Below are 20,890 nucleotides of genomic sequence, written 5' to 3' on the forward strand. Positions count from 1 at the left end.
CTGCATTTTTGATTTCCTTCACAAGCTAATTGTACAATATTTCAGAGTCTGATTCTTTTTGTACAGCAAAATAACGTTTTGGTCATGTATACTTATTGTGTATCTAATTTATATTTTAATATATTTAACATCTACTGGTCATCCTGCCATCTAGGGGAGGGAGTGAGGGGAAAGAGGGGAAAAATTGGAACAAGAGGTTTGGCAATTGTCAATGCTGTAAAGTTACCCATACATATAACCTGTAAATAAAAGGCTATTAAATTAAAAAAAAAAAAAAAAAAGAATTGAAGCTCCTTGAGGACAAGGATTATTTCTTCTTTGTCTCTGTAGTATAGTGTATGGCATATAGTAGATGCTTAATAAATGTTTTTTTGGACAAAATATCATCCTGAAGCCTTTTAGAGTACAATAATTGATCTTGAGTCTGTGATTGTTATCCTAGGGTGATACCCTGCTAGGGTGGGGAAGGCAGGGGAATGTCCACCATTCTTGAAATGACTGATCTCTTCCCCCTCTCCTGTAGTGGCGAGATGCAGGAACATATACCTGTACTGCAGAGAATGCTGCAGGCAGTACCAGCCGCCGAGTACATCTCTCCATCTTGTCCCTACCCACCTTCACCACTCTGCCTGGGGATCTGAGCCTTAATCAAGGAGAGAAGCTGTGGCTGCGTTGTACTGCCCGTGGAAGCCCTACTCCTCACATCAGCTGGATGCTCAACAACAGGCTAATCACAGGTCTGGGCCTACTTGGATTAGGGGGTAAAGTGAGTTTAGGGGAATTAAGTAGGAAGGATCAATGAATGTTGGACAAAGGGACCATTCCTGAGGGGCAGCTTGCTAAGAGACAGTGAAGATATGGAATAAAAAGATAACACAGGAAAAATAGCTAAGTAACACGATTGAGTGCTCCAGACTTAACAAGGTGAGAATACTAAGAAGAAAAGAGAAATCTGATTCCTGGCTTTCTCTTGCCATCTCTCTCCCCACAGAGGGCGTGTCGGAACAGGATGGAGGCAGCACCCTTCAGCGGGCAGCCGTCACCAGGGAGGACAGTGGCACTTATACTTGCTGGGCAGAAAATATTGTGGGCAAAGTCCAGACTGTCAGTTTTGTCCATGTGAAAGGTATTTTGTGTTCTCGGTAGGGCCATTTGACTGATGGACTTCTGGTATAGGATAGAGAGGTCCAAGTAGTCCTAAGATAAGTCAGTAGAATTTACTTCTATGTCATAGCTATCGCTAAACCTACCTTTGTCCCAAAAGTTCCACACTAAGCGATATACATGTTATCAACATTTTAGTTTTTACAAAGGAATTAAAATGGGATTCAGCCATAGTAAATGATTTGTAAGGGGCAGAGTGGTGTTGATGACTTTAAAGGACCAGAACTAATGGGATCTTATCAGACTTAGCTTTCAACATATTAGGTGGCTCTCAGGCCAGGAGTCTCCCCAACTCTCAGGAAAGAAAAATGTCAAGTGTTTCTATATTACTCAATAAAATTTAAAAAGCTTGAATGTAAGGGTTCTTTCATTTCCTGTACCTGGAACATAATAGGAACTTAATACATGCTTGTTGATTGATTGAGGTGCTTTGAGATCCTGCAGGGATATAGGCTGCTGAAACCTAGAACATTATTGCATGTACATCTCACATTGAAAACCTTTTGTGATGTGGAGTGGGAGATAGGGACCTTTGGAGAAGGGTGTTCCACTGATGGAATATTATCTGTAGCTCCTCCCATCTCTACTGATAGTTTCCACAAAGGATCCAAGTCATTCAGTCGCTTGATAAAGGAAGAAGGGGACATTAAACTAGAAATGATACTTTTCTAGCCAAGTCCCTTCAATCTCTTCCTCTGATCATCATCCCTCTGCAGAGGCACCAGCTCTACAAGGTGAGACTTCCTCCCACTTGGTAGAACTTTTGGGTGACAGTGCCCGATTGGACTGTGCTGCTCGTGGTGACCCAGCCCCTGTCATCCGCTGGATCAAAGATGGTCTACCAGTGCTCAGCAGTTACCATAGGCGCCAGCTGCACAATGGTTCCTTAGCCATCCACAGGACAGTGGTAAGGCCCCACCAGTAGTGTCAGGGTAGGGAACCACAGACCCAGGGACATCCCTGAATCTTCCTTGTTAAGTCTGGGGTGGTGAGGCAATGGTCTGGGGTAGTATCCTAGACAAGTTCCCATGATACAAAAGTGGTCTCTTGATATACTACTGGCAAATCTGGCCTCAGACACTTAACACTTCCTGACTGTATGACTTGGCAAGTCACTTAACCCCAATTGCCTCAGCAAAAAAAAAAAAAAAAAAAAAGACATTTGAAAAAAAAATCCTAGAAGCCCTCCCAAAAGTTTCTCTACTACATGGTAGATAATGACTGATAGGAAAATATTTATAACTAGACATAAGATGGAAGAAAGTCATAAAAGACAAAATAAAAATGCTTGCTAAGCATAAACAAATCACTTTATCCTCTCTCCTGGTTTCAGTTTCCTTTTCTGTAAAATGAAGATGTTGGATTAGATATTCTCCTAAGTCTTTCCTAGCTTTAAATTGTGTTATCCAGGAATGTCTGTCGTGCTAGGGGAACTAAAGGTCATCTTGGAGAAAAGTACAATTCTGTTATATTACCTAACCCTCAATATTTGAAAAGGATAACTATAGACATCTTTAGTTTTAATGATACTGATCTTATTGTTCAGGAATTTTTTCCTAACCCCTTTGGATCATAGGACTTAAAACTGGAAGAAATATTAGACATCCTCAAGTCCAACTCCTTTTCCCTATTTTCACGTTGAAGAAAACAGCAAATTTAGATAATTTGCCTAAATTTATATAGATAGTAACAGAGCTGGGATTTGAATTCAGATCTTTTAACTCATAATCTCAGCATTCTTTATCCAAACTCATAATCTCCTCATATTTTCAGTCTATGTATTCTCTTGAGGGAATAAGAACTTACATCCCATTTGAATAGAATGGGAATTCTCCAGTGTTTAAAAAAATGTTTGTTGCATGGTAGATGCTTAATAAATGCTTGTTGACTGAGGTCGTTTAACTAAAGTGGATCTCTTTTGAACTCGCAGTATGGCCTCCTCCCTTGTCACCAATATCTGAGATTGGGTTATACAGAACAGGACTGGACTTGTGATTTGAATGAGATAGGGTATTTCCAGATTAAGAAAACTCCCTCTCTCAGTGAATGCAAATTAATACCTTCTCTGCAGTTATCCACTGACAAACAACCAGTATAGGTCAGAAGTGGGGCTGGAACCCAAATGCCCCTGATTCCAAGGCTAGCTTTTAGTCCATGACATTTTTGGATGTCTGCCTCTCCCCCCCTTATTTGGGACATAAGTCTCTATTTTACTTGTCTAATCCTCTTATGATTTAATAGACTTTTGCCATAACCCCTCCATTCAGATCATTGTGTCTGGGACAGATTGTTCTTGAGACTCGTATTCCTTTCTACTAAGTGGTTCCTTCTCTTCCTTCTCCCTTCTCAGATGGAAGATGCTGGGCATTACCTTTGCTTAGCAGAGAATGAAGTAGGTGTGGTGGAGAAAGAGGTGATCCTCATCCTGCGAAGTGAGTTTGGTCCTTCCCTGTCTTTTGGACTTCTGGTCTACCTTTCTCTCCCTTCCCCCTCCCGCAGCAAGCTGATGTGACTGACACAGTGGTGGGTCTATGGGGAAGAGATGAGAAAACAGAGAATTAAATTACCCAGGATCACACAGCTATGAGCTTATAAACTACAAATCCTGAGACAGTATTCAAATGCAGGTCTGAGGTAATGGAATGCTACAATTGAAAGGACTCTTAGAGAGTCTTTATTCCAAATCATTCTCATTTTACAGAGGAGGAAACTCAGAAATGACTTGCTTAAGTTCACACAATTAGTATCCATGATAGCCACTTCATACCAGCTCCAGACTGAGGACCTATTTAATTGTTTTCCCTAATTAGAATCAAGAGTTAAAGTTATGGTGAAGTGTAGGGGTCACTGCCTGCCCTGCCCTGCCATACACACACAACAATACACTTTTTTGTTTTTTTAATAATAGCTTTAAATATATGCAAAGAAAGTTTTCAACATTCACCACTGTATTGTCTTCCAAAATTTTCTTCCTCCCTTCAACAGAGAGTAATCCAAAATATGTTAAGCATGTGCAATCCTTCTATATATATCTCCACAAAAAATACACTTTGTATTTATATGTGTATGTGCTATTATCCCTGACATAGAAAGTAAGCTCCTTGAGGGCAGGGACTGCCCTTAATTTTTATCTTAGCATCCCCAATGCCTGGCACAATCCTTTGGCACATATTGGGTGCTTAATGAATGTTTACTGATCCTCAGGTGCCCCCATATTTGTAGTGGAGCCCCAGGATGTGGTGGTGAGAGCTGGTGGGACTGTGGTTCTGCTGTGCCAGGCTGCAGGAGAGCCAAACCCCACAGTAGAGTGGACCCAAGCTGGACGTCCTATCCGGGTCAGCCAAAGGCTCCAGACCTTACCCAACGGCAGCCTACAGCTCAAAGGCGTGGAGATGGAGGATATGGGGGAATATGAGTGTGTGGCTCATAATCTCCTGGGGACTGCCATTACCCAGGCATTTGTGGCTGTGAAAGGTACCAGATTTCCTAAGAGCTCTCATGGGAAAACAGGATCTCAGCTTTCATATGTCTTCTTTTACTAGAGGAGCTTTCCCCTCTCAAATATACTTGTGCATTTTTTAATCCTCCTCTCACTTAAGTCAAGGTTCTTATAAATTTCCTGCCAAGGCAACAAGTTTAGTAGTTAGAACTTACAGTGTGAGATCATAGAATCACTGATTTAGGGATGAAAAGAATGTTAGATATTACTGAGTTTATATTCCCATCATTTAATAGATGGGGAAACTGAGATTCAGAAGTTAGTGATTTGCTCAGGCTCACACATCTTGTTAGTGTTCAAGTTGAGATTTTACCCCAGCTCTTTCTAACTCCAAGCCCAGCTCTCAATCCACCAGGCTACATTGCTTCTCTTAGAGTTAGAAGAAACCTCAGTGCTCATGTGGTCTAATATCGGACTTCACAGCCATGTCTACTTCCTAATTTCATTTAACTTAGTTTTCCAGAGTATGGTACCCTGGCTAGTGTTAATTAACTTGTTTGGGTGACACCTTCCCTTCTCCTGCCAGGTTTGTCCAAAAAGCACTGCCCTTTATACCACCTTCTTTGGCCCTTTTCCTTACCAGAGAATGATCTACTCATATTCTCTTGCAAGACTATGGTTGTGAGATGGCTAAATGTTTGCTCAGCGCTTAGCTCAGTTGGTACTGAAAACTAAGATACTTGGTCACTTAATACATGAACATATCAAGAATAATGAGTATACATACACTCATAAACTTAGTGCCTCTTCAACATTGTACAGTTTCCTCCTGAAGGGTCACCCTGGAGTCTGCTACTTTTTTAGTTCCTGTGTCCTTCTAATGAAGATCATCGAATGCTCATTTCCCTTAACTTTCTTCTTTCCTTGTCCTTTCCCTACACAGTATGGAATGTTGTCAAGGGACTTTCCAAGATGAGAAAAAAACCCATAAAAGTTTATCTTTAGCCTCTCTGAGATGCTATCACTTTCAGCCTTTTGACTTGAAATGTGGAGAGGGGGCTGTTTTAATATTAAGGGTTTTATTTTGTTTTCACTGCACCACAGGCAATTGGATAGCTAATTTCCCCCGAGTTCTGGTAAGTGGAGAGGCAGGAGAGCATCTGCATCTTATCCCCTGGTATGCCATATGCCCAGTTTAGACAGCTGGCCCACATGCCAGAGGAAGTACTCCCCTGTGCCCACAATGTACATTTGATTAACTTCAAGGAATAAAGCCTGTGCTTCCAGACAGTCTGGCAGGTGGCCTGACAATTCAATCAGATCAAGCAACAGGCACATCCGAGGCCTGTTGCTAGAGCTTGTCTAGCTAGACAGGGATAGAAAGTAGAGAAATCTTGGCCATATTGGCACTGGACTTCTTGGTTTAAAGTTACCTCTTATGTCTACAAACCAATGGCATTTTATATGATGCTTCCAAGGCATCACAATTTCCACAGAGCATCAGAACTGGAAGGAGCTAAATCCTACAGAGGAAAGCTCAGTTGGGGGGGTGTCCCTTGCCCAATGTTATCACTCAGCTGTCTGGTGGCAAGGTAAGGGCTTAGTTCTCTCCAGAGTCACTTTGCCAGCCACAGTACACTGTGCCCCATCTTTTCACAGGAGAGCCCCGGGGAAGCCGAGGCAGCATGGTTGGTGTGATCAATGGCCAGGAATTTGGTGTGGCCTCTCTCAACACCAGTGTGCTGCAGGAAATTGAAGATGGAGCCACTACAATCCAGAGCAGCATCAACAACATCCCCCCAGATGTAGGTAAGTTGGATCTTTCCATGGCATCCAACAGAAACTTGATGCAAGACAGCCCACAACCCCACCCCCAACACCCAAGAAACATGTTGGGTTTTATATATATATATATATATATATATATATATATATATATATATCTCACATGTACACACAGCTTTATCTTCTTTGATCCTGTGGTAGGTGATGATGATAGCCCCATTTTACAGATGAGGAACCTGAGGCTAAAAGGTGAAGGGATTTGGCAGTTGGCAGTCAGTCATTCAATCATAAATATTTCTTAATTGCCTGCTGTGTGCTAGACACTGTGCTAAATGCTGAGGACACAAAAAAAGATGAAAAAATAGTCCCTGTCCTCAAGGAACTCATAGCGTAATTAGGAAACAACAGACAAATAAATATGTACAAACTGTACAGCTTAAACAAATGTTGATAATTTCAGAGGGAAGGCGCTAGAATTAAGAGGGATTGGGAAAGGCTTCCTGTAAATGGTGGAATCTTAGTTGGGACTTGAGGGAGGCTGGAGAAGGTGGAAGACAGAGATGAGGAGGAAGAAAGAGCATTCCAGGTATGGGGAACAGCCAGAGAAAATGTTTGTAGTTGAGTTAGCCAATGTTACAGGATCACAGAATATATGGTAGATGTAGGATTTAAGGAGATTGGAAAGTTGGTGGGGACAAGAGATGTAAGATTTTGAATGAGGATTTTATATTTGATCTTGGAGGTTGTAGGGAGGTATAGCATTTGTTGAGTAGGGATGACATGGTTAAACTTACTCCTTAGCAAGCTCAGTGGAAAGGGACTTGAAATAGGAACACCAAGCAAATTATAGATCACATAGCTTTTAAGTATCAGAGACAGATTTTAAAATGACTCCTTAAAAGAGACTCCTTTAAAAGGAGTCTCTTCTCCTTTGCCACTATTTACAGGCTTGTGAAGAAAGCAATTTATGAACCTAAAGAAGTCAATACTCATATGGCTAAGTGTCACAATGACAAATGATTTTGTCTTTAGGAAAACAAAACTAAATTAGACTGAGGATCAGGCCAGAATGCTCAATATATATGAAATCATTTGTGCTCTCTGCAGGCAGTAAGTCATCTTCCAAATCATTGGTCCCCAGTTTGTTCCTCTCATTTGAGGTGGAAATTTGTAGACAAGCACCAGCACTTTTAATCCCTATCTGGGGATTACCAAGAAAGAAGAGTGACAGTAAGAATGGCAGTGTTTCTGGTAGAAACTGAGCAGGGAAAAAATGGAGAATAAAGTTATATGGACTATTCAATCAGTTCACTTGTTTTTTTTTTCCCCCAATCTTATTAGATTCTTTGTAATCCCATTTGGGTTTTGCCAAAGATAAGGAAGTAGTTTGCCATTTCTTTCTCCAGCTCACTTTACTGATGAAGAAACTGGGACAAACAGGATTAAGTGACTTGTCCAGAGTCACACAGCTAGTCATTGTCTGAGACTGAATTTGGATTCAGCTCTTCCTAACTCCAGGGTTAATCATTTATCCATTGAGCTACCTAGCTGCCCCAAACTGGTCAATAAAGCTGTTTAAAGATACCTGAGCTCAGTAAAAGAGCCTAGACTGATTTGTAATAGATGGAGCCAGTAGACATTTAATTCACTTAAAGACACAAAAGGGCATGCTAATTCAATGATACTTTTGAGCTATTTTTTCTACCAACTTTGGGGATGCAGAAGAATTGCTGATGAAATGAAAAAGAAAAAAAATTGTTAAGCGCTTTCTATATACCAGACACTGTGTTGATCCTAGAGAAACCTTGACAAATCCCTTTCTAATAGTATATCAGTAACCTGGCCTTCCCAGGTGCCTTTTGGTAGCTCTAGGGGAACTGTCAGATGCTAAATCAGCACTAAAAAAGAGGAAGCACAGCCCCTATTAGGAGATGATTCAACACTTGCTGGGGTAGCTTCTTTGAAGCCAGTTTATTCAGGGTTGGCTTGTGTTAATGGTTGGAGGATCATTAGACTTTGGCCTGAAGGCCATTTGGATTTCAACTCCACTTGTGGATGAACAGCTAAACTTCACTGTCTCAGCTGGTTAGCCCATCAGGAGGGGCATCTGAGGAGTCCTGACTGCTGGCTCAGCAGAGTCCTGAAACGTTTCCTTGGGGAACACATTAGGTTACTATGAGGCATAGGGCATTCCCACTTCTCTTTCCTGAATTTCTGTTTCACTTGCAGACCTTTTGATGTGTGGGTGGGTGGGTGGGGTTGGGGGGGGGGGAGTAGAGGCTGTCAAGTCTTTCAGGTCCATAACTTGGAGATCTTGTTCTTTCCTTGTTTCACTTAAGTGTAAAGGAGGGAACTGAAGTGGGAAAAGATCTGGAATTGGACAGAGAGAATGTGAGAATGATCACAATTCCATAGCTCCCCCCGCCCCCGCCATATACTATAAGTTTTTTGAGGTCAGAGACTATTTTTCATTTGATCTTTGATTCTTCATACCTAGAACAATTGCTTTACTTATATAGTAGGGACTTAATAAATGTTTGCTAGATTAAATTGAAGTGAAATTGGCCCAGTAGCCACTTGTTCAAGAAGCCATTCTCTTGATACTGACAACAGGATTTGGAGGGTAAAAGTTTTCAGGAAGCTCTATCTTTGTATCTACAGTACAGTGCCTGGTATCAGGTACCTAATAAAAGCTTATTGAGTTGAATTGAATTTCACATTGCAAATCCATAAAATGACTGATTCAGACTTATAAATCTGAGCCTTCTTAGATAAGGTAAGTACAGTTAATTCCCCATGCCTGATCAGTTTTAAGACCCAGATGGCATAGGGAGCAGAAATCTCCTAGGCTCAACTTAGAACAAGGTTATTAAACCAATCAAGGTTTATTGAGGAGTTTTTTTGTGTTTTGAACAAACTTTGGACTTCAGCCTTGAGGATCTAGATTCAAGTCTTAGTATGTGACTCTGGAGAAATCACTTAACCATTTTAAGCCTGAATTTCCTCATCTATAAAATAGAAATATGATATTTGTAATGCTTACTATTCAGGATTGTTATGAGGAAAAGTCCTTTGTTCACTTCAAATATAAACCATGAGTTGTTATTATTGAGGCAAGAAGAATGTAAGGCAATATCCCTGCTCTTAATTAAGATTCTGCAATATACATTGTATCCATACTCTTCACCACTGACGCTGCCACCACTTAGATCAGGCCTTCGTTACTTCTTCTTGGACAATTTTAATAGCCTTCCAACTGGTTTTCCCACATGCAATTGTTTCCCATTTATTCATATTCATGCTGTCAGATTTAATCTTCCTAAAGCACAACTCTGATCATGTGATTCCCCTCTTTAAAACCCTCCTGCTTGCTACAATAAAGTCCATGACCTTCAAAGCCCTCCAAAATCTGGTTCTAATCTACCTGTCCAGCTTCATCTCAAAATTGTTCCCTTCATATACTCTATAGCCCCTATCAAACTGCACTACTTGCCGTCCCCTGGACATTCCCTCTGATTTCCTATCCCTATGTCTTCATTCATGCTATATTCTTGAAATGCCCTTTCTCCATTCCTTTATCTACTCAGTAATTAGTCAATTAAACAAGCATTTATTAAATTCCAACCACATGCTTGTTTAGCCGCTAAGTGACCAAATGGATAGAATATTGGGCCTGGAGTCAGGAATCATTATCCTGAGTTCAAATTTGACCTCACACACGTACTGTGTGACCTTGGTCAAGTCACTTAACCCAATTTTCCCCAGTTTCTTCCTCTACAAACATAACCCAGAGAAGAAAATGACAAACCACTCCACTATCTTTGCCAAGAAAATCCCAAACAAGGTCACAAAGAGTTGGACACAACTGAAATGACTGAACAATAACACATACCTATCACTAGTGTGAGGTACCACGAGTACAAAGACAAAAGTGAAATGGTTTCTGCTATTAGGGAACTTATTTCCTATCAGGCGAGATATAATGTAGGCATATGAGCATACATTAAATAAACACAAAATTATTTTGAGGGGGACAGCTCTAGTTGTTTCATGTAGAAAGCATCTATTGAACTGAGTTCTGAAGAAAATTAGGAATTCTAAGAGGTAGTGATGAAGAGGGGGGTCAGTCTAAGCTGAAGGCATAATCAGTGCAAAGACCTAAGATGGGAAGTGGAGTGCATGCAGTAAGAACAATAAAAGTAGTTTGACTATGTGGCATAGAGTTTGTGGGGAAAAAAGAATAATGTAAATGAGATGTTGCATACATAAAGCATGTTGCAAAACTTAAGAGTACTATATAAATGCTAAGCTGGGAGAAAGAGGAGTAACAGTAGCAGAAGCAACTGCAGAGATAATAGTTAAGGTTAAAAAGGTAAATTGAGGCTAAGTTGGAAAGGGCTTTAAATGCCAAATGAAGAAGTTTATGCTTGATCTTAGGGGAAATAGGGAGCCACTGGAATATATTAACTAGGAGGAAGATGTGTTTAGACCTGTACTTTAGAAAAATCACTTGGGCAGCAGTGTGAGAAGGTACTGGAAAGAGGGGAAACCAGCGTCAGGTGGGCCAGTTAGAAGGCTATTGCAGCAGTACAAGACAGAGTCAATGAGGACTCAAACTATTGTGGTTGCTGTCTGAGTGGAGAGAAGGATGAAGAGCCTGTTGAAATCCTAGCCACTTTTAACTGGATTAAATGTCACCTCTTCCACAAAGCCTTCCATAAAATGCCTCTCCTCCTACTCTGCAATGTGTGATGGGATCTCTTTGTTGTTTTGCTTTTTCAATAAAATTTTATTTTCACAAATACACGTACAGATAGTTTTCAACATTCCTTTTGCAAAACTTTTGTGTTCCAATTTTTTCTTCTTTCCTCCCACTTTGTTCCCAAAGACAGCAAACAATCTGATATAGTTTAAACATGTGCAGTTCTTTTAAACATGTTTCCATATATGTCACATTATACAAGAAAAATCAGATCAAAAGGGAAAAAAACCATGGGAAAGAAAAAGCAAACAAGCAAACAAACTACAATATAAAAAAAGGTGAGAACACTATGCTTTGATTCACATTCAATTTCCATAATCTCTCTGAGTGTGGGGGGAGAGAGGGACAGAGAGATGGAAAGAGAGACAGAAACACACACACACACACACACACACACACAAGTTGGGGAGAGAAAAAGAGAAAGTAGTGTCAGAGGCAAGATTCATGATCATGTCTTCTGACTCCAAATCTAATGCCCTTTCTACTTTTCCACACTGCCTTCCCCCAAAATTGTGCCTTCTCTGAGGCACACACTCAGGACTTTTGGATTATAAAACTGACATATGATGGTCTATCCCAAGGAGGTGTTATTCATTTTAGCCTTTTTCCCAATTCCTACCTCAAAGTTCAACATATGTAATCAGAGTTTAGTAAATGTTTGGTGAATGAATGTATGACTCTAAGGTGGGAAATAAGACATATACTCATTGTTGTTCAATTGTTTCAGTCATGCTCAACTCTATGATCCCATTTGTCATGGAACCTATTTCCTTCTCCAGCTCATTTTACAAATGAGCAAACTGAGGCAAATAGGTTAAGTGACTTGCCCAGGGTCACAGTGGCAGTAAGCATTTGAAACCAGATTTGAACTCAGGAAGTTGAGTTTTCTTAACTTCAGGTCTAGCACTCTATCCACTGTTACCACCTCACTGTCCTAAGACCTGCACTCACAAGGAGTGCTATGTTGTATCTTGTTTCTGTGGCAGAACTCTAATCCAGTTGATTTCTTCCTTTCCTCTTCCCAGGACCACTGATGAGAATTCTTGTGGTTGCCATTGCTCCCATCTATTGGGTCCTGGCAGGGCAAAGTGGGGAGGCCCTCAATGGCTATTCTCTGACCAGGGGGAATTTCAGGCAAGAATCCCAGGTGGAGTTTGCTACAGGTGAGCAGAGGTTAACTAGTTTTATGGTGAGAAAGAGGGAGGGCAGGACCCAGCACTGAGGTGTATTTGCCTCCCTTTGTCCAACTTTTCTCTCTCTCCTTGATAATTCATATCATGGATGATGGGGCATTGCAGGGGAACTGCTCCACTTGACCCAGGTGGCCCGAGGTTTGGACAGAGATGGTTTGCTTCTCCTTGATGTGGTTGTCAATGGTTTTATCCCTGAGGTGTTGCCCACAGCCCATCTGCAAGTGCAGGTAAGGAATGTCAACTCTTTTTGACATACAGATCCAGAAACCCTTGGAAGAATGGAACTGATAGAGGGGGAAAGGATTTACCCCCTACAACTCTTTATATTTCTAATTCAGAAAATGTTTATTAAGTGCCTACTATATGCAAGGCTCTTAATAATAACATTAAATAGTTACAGCACCTGTAGGAAACCAAATATGATACTCCCTGGTTTCCTAGCAGTGTTCATGCCAGAGTTATGGTTCATGTGACCAAAGCTGTCACCTGAGAATCTGTAATTTCCCACAACTCAATCAATATGATACAATAGGTCCATAGGTGGTTAGGACTATAGAAAGACAGTGGGACTTGAGTCTGGAGAACTGAATTCAGGTCCAGCCCTAAGGATCTATATACTTCTATGAAAGTTCTTTTTCTTTCCCAGGTGTTCCACTCATGTCTTTGCCTTGTCAATATTTCCAAGAGGGGAGGAGTCATCAGAAATCCCTACTATATTTATAAAAAGGACCTTTTAAAAACCTGCAGATCTGAAGCATATTTTTTCACTTTATTTTCTTGTTTTGTTTTTGGCATTATGGCTAATATGGAAATATGCTTTTCATGGCTTTATGTGTATAATGACTACGATTTTGCCTTCTCAGTGGGTGAGGAAAGGGGCAAGAAAGAATTTGCAACTGAAAATAATTTTTAAAAACTCCACAGAATGTTGTTGTAAGGAAAACACTCTTTAAGCCATAAAGTGTGATATCAATGGGAGCTATAATTTAGGTTGGCAAAGACCTCAAACATTTACCGCAATCTCTTTAGTTTAAAGATGGAGAAATTATCACCCTGAGTGGTTCACTGATTTGCCCAAAGTCCCCCAGCTCCAGTGAGTTAGTAGAAGACATGAAACTAGAATCCAGGTCTATTGACTTCCTTTTCTTCTACCTTTCAGAGTAAGAGGCCTACGGGTATGATCCCATTTAAGGTCCTAGAAGACCTGGGCCCATCCACTCTTCTTCTTTCTCTTCTCCTCCCTTCCCCCACTTTCCTGCTCTAGGATTTCCGTGAACGCTATGTGCAGATAGGTCCTGGCGAGCTATATGTAGGCTCCACACAAACCTTCTTGAAGGACGGAGCCCCAACTGACTTCCACTGCAACCACACTATCAAGTATGACTCTGCCCTGGGTCCCCAACCCCAGCTGGTTCAACACCTTCGTGCCACAGAAGTCAGTTCAGCCTTTGACCCTGGGGCAGAGGCTCTCAGATTCCAGCTCACCACAGCTCTCCAAACAGGTGAGAATGTATAGGGATATATCCCTTCCCCACCTTCTCCTCTAGTACTGTCTTTTCTTGATTGATTTTCCAAATATTTCCAAAATCACTTATTGGATAAAGTACTAGTTCATACATAGAGCATTTCCCTCCTCTCAAGGGACTCACAGTCTAGTTGGGGAAACAAAGTTCACTCTGTGAAATGATTATATAGAATGATATAAGATTGCATGTCATAAGGAATTAGACTATGTGATATGGACTATGCTGAATGAATTCAGGGAGAAGTGTGGACTAGTGTGACCAGTGACACGGAAATTGAGTTGAGCTTTAAAGAAGGAATAAGATTTGGATGAACAAAGGGAAGGGGAAGTTATTCCAGGTGGAGAAACTACTAAGTAAATACACAGAGGCAGAAGAACATACAGGTGTGTTAGGGGATAGTGAAAAGACTAGTCAGAGTGAAGCAGAGGGTTTTTAGCAGTGAACGGTGGGGAAAATGTTGGAGATGTAGGTTGGGTATAGAAATGAGGAGATGGAATTTAAGTTGAATTTTTAAACACAGATTGAAGTAGGAATAGGAGAGACTTCATAGCCCAAGGGAAGAAGTACTGGCTCTTAAGGAAGAAAACCTGGGTTCAGATTTCATATGTCTCTTGTCCTTTCTAGGCCTGTTTCCTCATTTGTAAAATGAAAAGTTATGAGTTCCCTTCCAGCTCTGGAGATATGATTTTTTTAATGTGTGAATAACTGAGGTGCAGAATGAGATATAAGTTTTTGGACAACAGAATATGTTTGCCTAAGTATTTTCACAAGGATATTGTTTTTCCTTTTCTTTTTTTCAATTGGAAAGGGAAGTTGAGGCAGTAGCAATAAGATTGTTTAAAAAAAAAAAGAAGAGGGTCACTGAGGTATTTTTAACTTGCAAAGAATAGAAGAGATAAGCAAGACAGTTTTTAAAGTTACAAGCTAACTTTGAAAGCAAGCTTAAAAAAATAGAGATTTACAGTTTTATATAAATTCTTTTTCCATTCTATTTTATACATAGAAATATGTATTTTATTTGGAGTTTACTAAGTTCAAAACACAAAAAGTAAAGTTTCCAAATAATAATTGAAGTAAAGAGCAGAAGGCATTCCACAAGGGAAACATATAAAAAATGTATAGAGAGAAGAGACGAAGAGCCCTTGGGTGTTGAGGTGACAGTGAACCCAGTTAGGGATGAACCAGAAGTTATTAGCAAGGGAGCAGTAGAACAGGAAGTGAGGTTTAGGTTGGGCCCAGACTGATTACAGTCTGGCATTAGCCAGCTGAGTAATAAAAAATTTTTGAGTAAAATGTTTTTCAAATAAAAAAGTGATGATCAAAGCATACTAGGGGAAAATAACTCTGACAGTGTGGAAGGGGGTGGGTTAGAGGAAGAGAAGACTGGAAGCAGGAAAGAGAGACCATTCTAACCCTCCTGCTTGGGGGTCTTAGATGGAAGGGGGAACCAAGGAGGGATGGTGGGATTTGACTGAAAGGTCCTATGCTGAAGAGAGAAGGATCTCCTTTTGCCTTGCAGAAGATAATGAAGCTGGCTGCCCTGAGGGCTTTGTGCTGGATTCTCTACAGGGTTTTTGTACTGGTAAGTACCCTTTTAATTCTCCCCATTCAACCTTCTTCATTACTTTAAGCAGGGACTTCTCCCTAAGTAGAGTTGGTCAGGTACCTCAGTTCTCCACTGACTTGGAGGTAGTATCTGGGACATGCATATGCATCTATATTTGAGCCAGATGTATCCAGATGAGATTTGAGCTAAAAGGAGAAACATGTTTGATAGAGGAGGGAGCCTGCATTTCAGATACCTTGCTGTCTCCTGATCCATCATGGTCCAACAGAAAGAGCATTGGATTTGTAATATGAATTGTAGTCTTGTTAGCTATGTAATCTTGGCATGGTACAGTGAAAAGAGCAGCGTCTTGAGTCAGAGGCCCTGGGTTTAAATACCTCTTTGATAAGTATTATCTTTGTGTCTTAGAACAAGTCCCTTAACTGCTCCAGGCCTCAATTTTCTTATTTGTAAAAAATGAGGAAGACTCCTGAACTAGATGGCCTATGAGGTCCTTTCCAACTTGATCTATTAACCGTAAGCCACAGTTCCCTCTTTAGACCTTGGTTTTCCATCTGTACAGTGAAAAGGGTGGGCAAGATGGCCTCCAATAACTCTGCCAAGTCTAAAACTTTGTGATTCTATGCTACCTCATCAGTACCCTAGAACCCTCAGGTAGCCAGGGTCATCTCAGTATCAATATTCCTCCTCTCCAGATAAGGATGAATGTTCCAGCACCAAGAGTCCCTGTTCCCACATCTGCCATAATTTCCTGGGCCGTTTTTCTTGCTCCTGTCCTGATGGATATGCCTTGGCATGGGACAACAGGAACTGCAGAGGTGAGGCACTTTACTGAGACAAGTGTGGTACATATCTAGGTGGTCCAGTTTACTGCCCCAATTTAGGATGATTATGTAGCCTGAGGACTTGTGCAAGGGGCAGTTGCCCAGGAGTATGATCTCTGATGCTGGGTCCTGGGTTAGCGGATAGAGTTTCTTTGGGTTAGTTGCTCTTATCCATAGGACTTTCCTATTTTCTCTCTTACTTTATTCCTTTTGGTGTCTGTAATTATCCAGATATGTCCTACGTCATTATTGTCTTTCCTGTTGGAATAACATCCCCATTACCTTTGGAAGGGAGATTCCAAAGGAGACCAGGAAATAACAATAAGAGAACATCTTCTCCAGTGACAAGAGTAACATAAGAGGATCTGAGGAAGAAGCAGAGCAGAGCATTGATTAGGGGGTTGAGAGTGACAGGTATGGTGGGGAAAGTTAGGCTTCATCATTCTGCTAAGACTAAAGAAGGATTATGATTAAAATCTATAAAGTCATAAAAATCTAAAAAAGGAGGTGTATCAGGGCTTAAATTCCTTCTTTAGGGTATGTTGCCCCCTATCCAGAATAAGAAGTCTTTTTTTTGGCATCCAATCCACAGTAATCTCTAAATTTATAGAATTCTATATCAAAGATTTCTGGATGACTGAGAATAAAACTTAACCTTGAGGGTATTAGGGCTTATCTTAATTATGAGAAGTTTTATTATTATCCAGAGACAACTGATAAAGTAAGACAAGTGCCAAACTACAGTAGCATTGACTGGTAGTGGATAAAAACGTTAAGAAGCCACCATGGCACTATCCATGGTCCTGACATGTGCAACTCAAATTCCTTCTCATACCTGTCAATCAACAGTTGACCAACTTAAAAAACATTTATTAAGCCCCCACTCTTTTGCTGGATACTAGGGATATAAAAATAATGAAATTCTTACTAGAAAGAAGTTTGCCCTCTGTATAAGTATAGATAAAGTGTGTGTGTGTGTGTGTGTGTGTGTGTGTGTATAGATAGATAGATAGATATATGTATGTGCATATATCTATATATATAAGAATTTATACTTATTTATAAAATATATACATACTTATGCAAGTATAAATAAAACATACACACATGTATATGTATATATATGCATGCATATATATATATATAGATATACACATACACATACTTTAGAGAGAATAAATGAGGCAGTTAGATGGTTCAGTGGGTAGTGAACTGGATCCAGAATAGAAAGGCCAAATCTGGCCTCAGAAACTTACTTAGCTGTATGACTATTGGCAAGTCACTTAATTTCTGTTTCCTTAATCTACTGGAGGAGGAAATAGCAAACCACTGCAGTATCTTTGCCAAGAAAACCCCATGGAAAGCATTGACAAACTATGGTCCATAGAGTCATAAAAAGTCAGGAATGACTGCATGAGTGAACAAGAAGTTTGGGAGGGACAGCACTAGTAGCTGAGGGATCAGGAAAGACTTCTCTCTGCTTCTGTTTCCTACTACCTGTCTTGAACTTTGGTGACTTGCTCTGATTGTCTTTGCTGTCTGTTCCTCATCTACCATTCATAAACCTTACACTTATCCATCATGTATGACTGTCAGTCTACCCTGTCATGGAGTTCTAGATTCCGCAAGCTAGATCTGGAGCCAAATGAAAATAAAGGTGTTCACTTGATCCCAGATAGTAGTATTTAGGAAGCTCTCCTTGGAGCTTGAAGATGGTAGTTTTAGTATGAATCAAAGGATGACTTAACATAGTAGAGAATAAATTTGGAGAGTTTAACTATCTCAAGAGGTAGCACAGACAAAAGATAGAAACAGGTTCCAGAACCTGCATTTTCTAGATGATAGATCCATAAGGGAAGTTCACTAAGGGAAGAGGGAGACGCAGAGACTCCCTAACCTATGAGCTGTGACATCAGTAAAGATTGACCGTGACTCTCTCCCCAACTCTCTCAATGTCAAATGGCTTATACTCTTAGGCTTGAAAAACCCCACCCAGGTAGCATTTCTGTTGTGTTTATGTTAAGATAGGGGCCTATGAGGAAGTGAATTGTTGGTATCCTTGCCCTCTGAAACTGCCCAGGACATCTCTAGTGACTAGAGTGCCTTGAGTTGAATGGCTAACTCATTTCAGTTCATTTTTGGATGCAGAAAGGAATCAAATAGCTTTCCTAAAATTTCTCAGTGAAGCAGTAATGGGACTTTAGTGACTGGAGTGTATTGACAGCTCACCATCAGGGGAGATCATTTGGACAAGGAAGGGCATTACTGATGCAATAGATTGCACTTCTAATTAGTTCACAGGTAGTGTTATATAGAATTATATAGAATCTATATATTATATAGAAAGCAACATGACTAATTTTCACTTCTAACCTCTTTTCTTTCTTTTGTCCCCACTTTGTGTAAACCTGCAGATGTAGATGAATGTGCATGGGAAACTTCTGTCTGTCATGATGGGCAGCGCTGTGTGAATCTCCTCGGTTCCTATCAGTGCCTCCCCCACTGCAAAACTGGCTTCCAGGCAACAGCTGATGGAACAGGCTGTGAAGGTGATGGCCTCCTAATGGGAAATTGAGATGAAATGGCCCCACTCCCCTTTTATAATCCAGCAATTTCAAATCAAGACATCAGTTTTTAGAGGATCCCAAAACAGAATTTTTACCATGGTCACCCACAGAAACACATTTTTGCCAGTCTTCTCAGTTTGTTCAAAGAAAAGAGCAATATACTTAATCAGGAGGCCTGGATTCTAATCCCCCATTCACCACTAACTTGCGTTATGACCATAAGCAAGTCATTTCCCATTTCATTTCTGTATCTCATTTTCCCCATTTCTAAAAGTGAGGAAATTGAGCTAGGTGGACCCTAAGATCTCCTCATATTCAAATATTCTTTAGTGTTTTCTTCCAGCTCTGACATTTATCATGTTAAGAGCTCCTCCAATTTTGGAGGATTCTGTGATTTGTAATCCTGTGTCTAGAGGTGACCCAGAGTTCTAGACTCCTGGAAATTTCAGCCACCTGATATCAAAGCAAGAAGGGAGATAGAATTCTGGAGCCGACTAGAGAACGGACTGATGAAGAGAGGGAAAGAATGCCAGTGAATGAGGAAAGGTAGGGAAGGGAAAGGGACCTGAGCTCTGATAGCCTTTCCTTCTTTTCTCAGATATTAATGAATGTCTAGGGCACATGGATGAATGTCGCTACAACCAGATCTGTGAAAACACGGTTGGGGGGCATCGCTGTACCTGCCCTCCAGGATACAGAAGCCAGGGTTTTGGTCGTCCCTGCTTGGGTAATGGAGAGTCTTATGACTAGGTCTTTTATATTCTGGTGTTGTCAATGCCCAACATGGTCCATCAACTAGTGCTCAATGATTACTTCTTTGTGCCATCAATAGTACTATTCCATGGCAGAAACAGAGCTGAGGCAGGGACATAAGTAGGAATTCAGGACAACCCCTTCAATCGATTTCCCCCATCATCCTAGTGGAAATGTTGGAAATTAGCTTAAGTCACTGCAAAACAAGGAGATTGCCAGTAAGACATGGGTTATTCTTAGATAGTATTTGTACCCCAGAGGAGAAAGAAAAAAGCTAACAAGCTGACTTCAAGGCTTCTATTCTCACCTGTGCTCCACAGTTCTTGGTGCTTCCTAAAGCAGAGTTGAATCTAATGAAAGATTAGTCCTCAGCATGTTAACTGATAGATCTTTAGCAATACATCTCTCCTGAAAGTTTAGAGGATTTACCCTGTGGTGGGAATCATTCATAAGTGGAGCTCAGGAATTGCTATTCTGAGAAAAAACCCACAGGCCATCTACCCCAGTATTTTGCTACCAATAGTGACTCCCAAAAATGAATTCTGGAAAAGCAAAGTCGTCAACCTCAAAGGTTAGATCACAGGTTTCTTGTAGGATTTGTTCATAGTTCTGTCATTTGTAAAGGCAAACCCTTTGGACATCTGCTTTTATTTCCTACCTGTGTCGTCACCTGAGGCAACATATTGTGCAATCCTGCTAATTACTAACAGTAGAAAGTTGACTTTGCTTTATGTCTTCAAACTTGCCTCACCCAAGCATCAAAAAGCGCCACCCCCCTTCTTAGTAATTTGGAATTTGGGGAACAAGTCCATGTTTACCTCATTCATACTCTTCTTGATAATCATGTCCTTGCTTATCCATCCACCTTCCCAGACTGGTGGGGCTCAATGTTTTGTATTTCTTCTCATTTGTTCTCCTTTGTAATCCTACCAATCATTCAAGCTGCCATGCTGTGGACTTCCTTGCTTCATGATAATTTGTATGCAGTCTAGACTGGAGCCTCTAGGTGTCTTGTTCGAGCTGTTTAGAGAATAACACTACCTGTGAACTAAGGTCAGACAGCTTAAAGAAATGTCAGTGTCACTGCTGTCAGCCAGAGCCAGACATGGTGCTGGGAGCTCAGCTTTACTGACAATCTCCCAAAAGGTCTGTCTGTGTAGGAGGGGAATGAGAGATTATAGGAGAGACAGTACGTGCACAGACAGATTCAAACCAACTAATACACAATATCTTCCTTCTGCCTGCTCCTGGATGGTTTAGGTTCAAGGCCAGACTGCCATGGATTTGTTGCCATGAAATCCTCTCTCATC

General features: G+C 40.7%; 1 protein-coding gene across 7 annotated transcripts in view; it reads left to right on the forward strand.

The window, feature by feature from the left end:
- HMCN2 (hemicentin 2) overlaps nt 1–20,890 on the forward strand; it is a 186,421-nt gene that overhangs the window by 156,652 nt on the left and 8,879 nt on the right. For 5 of the 7 annotated variants that reach the window (XM_031954836.1, XM_031954834.1, XM_031954840.1 and 2 more), the window contains 13 exons: nt 524–737; nt 992–1,126; nt 1,881–2,071; nt 3,515–3,596; nt 4,369–4,638; nt 6,263–6,412; nt 12,176–12,313; nt 12,449–12,570; nt 13,608–13,845; nt 15,389–15,451; nt 16,132–16,254; nt 18,675–18,809; nt 19,426–19,554. In XM_031954836.1, the coding sequence (XP_031810696.1) occupies nt 524–737; nt 992–1,126; nt 1,881–2,071; nt 3,515–3,596; nt 4,369–4,638; nt 6,263–6,412; nt 12,176–12,313; nt 12,449–12,570; nt 13,608–13,845; nt 15,389–15,451; nt 16,132–16,254; nt 18,675–18,809; nt 19,426–19,554 (1,990 nt within the window). The remainder of the gene's footprint in view (nt 1–523; nt 738–991; nt 1,127–1,880; nt 2,072–3,514; nt 3,597–4,368; nt 4,639–6,262; nt 6,413–12,175; nt 12,314–12,448; nt 12,571–13,607; nt 13,846–15,388; nt 15,452–16,131; nt 16,255–18,674; nt 18,810–19,425; nt 19,555–20,890) is intronic. The other 2 variants (XM_031954838.1, XM_031954837.1) reach the window with 2 other exon arrangements.

This window comes from Sarcophilus harrisii, chromosome 2 (assembly GCF_902635505.1).
Source record: "Sarcophilus harrisii chromosome 2, mSarHar1.11, whole genome shotgun sequence".
Classification (NCBI taxonomy): domain Eukaryota; kingdom Metazoa; phylum Chordata; class Mammalia; order Dasyuromorphia; family Dasyuridae; genus Sarcophilus; species Sarcophilus harrisii.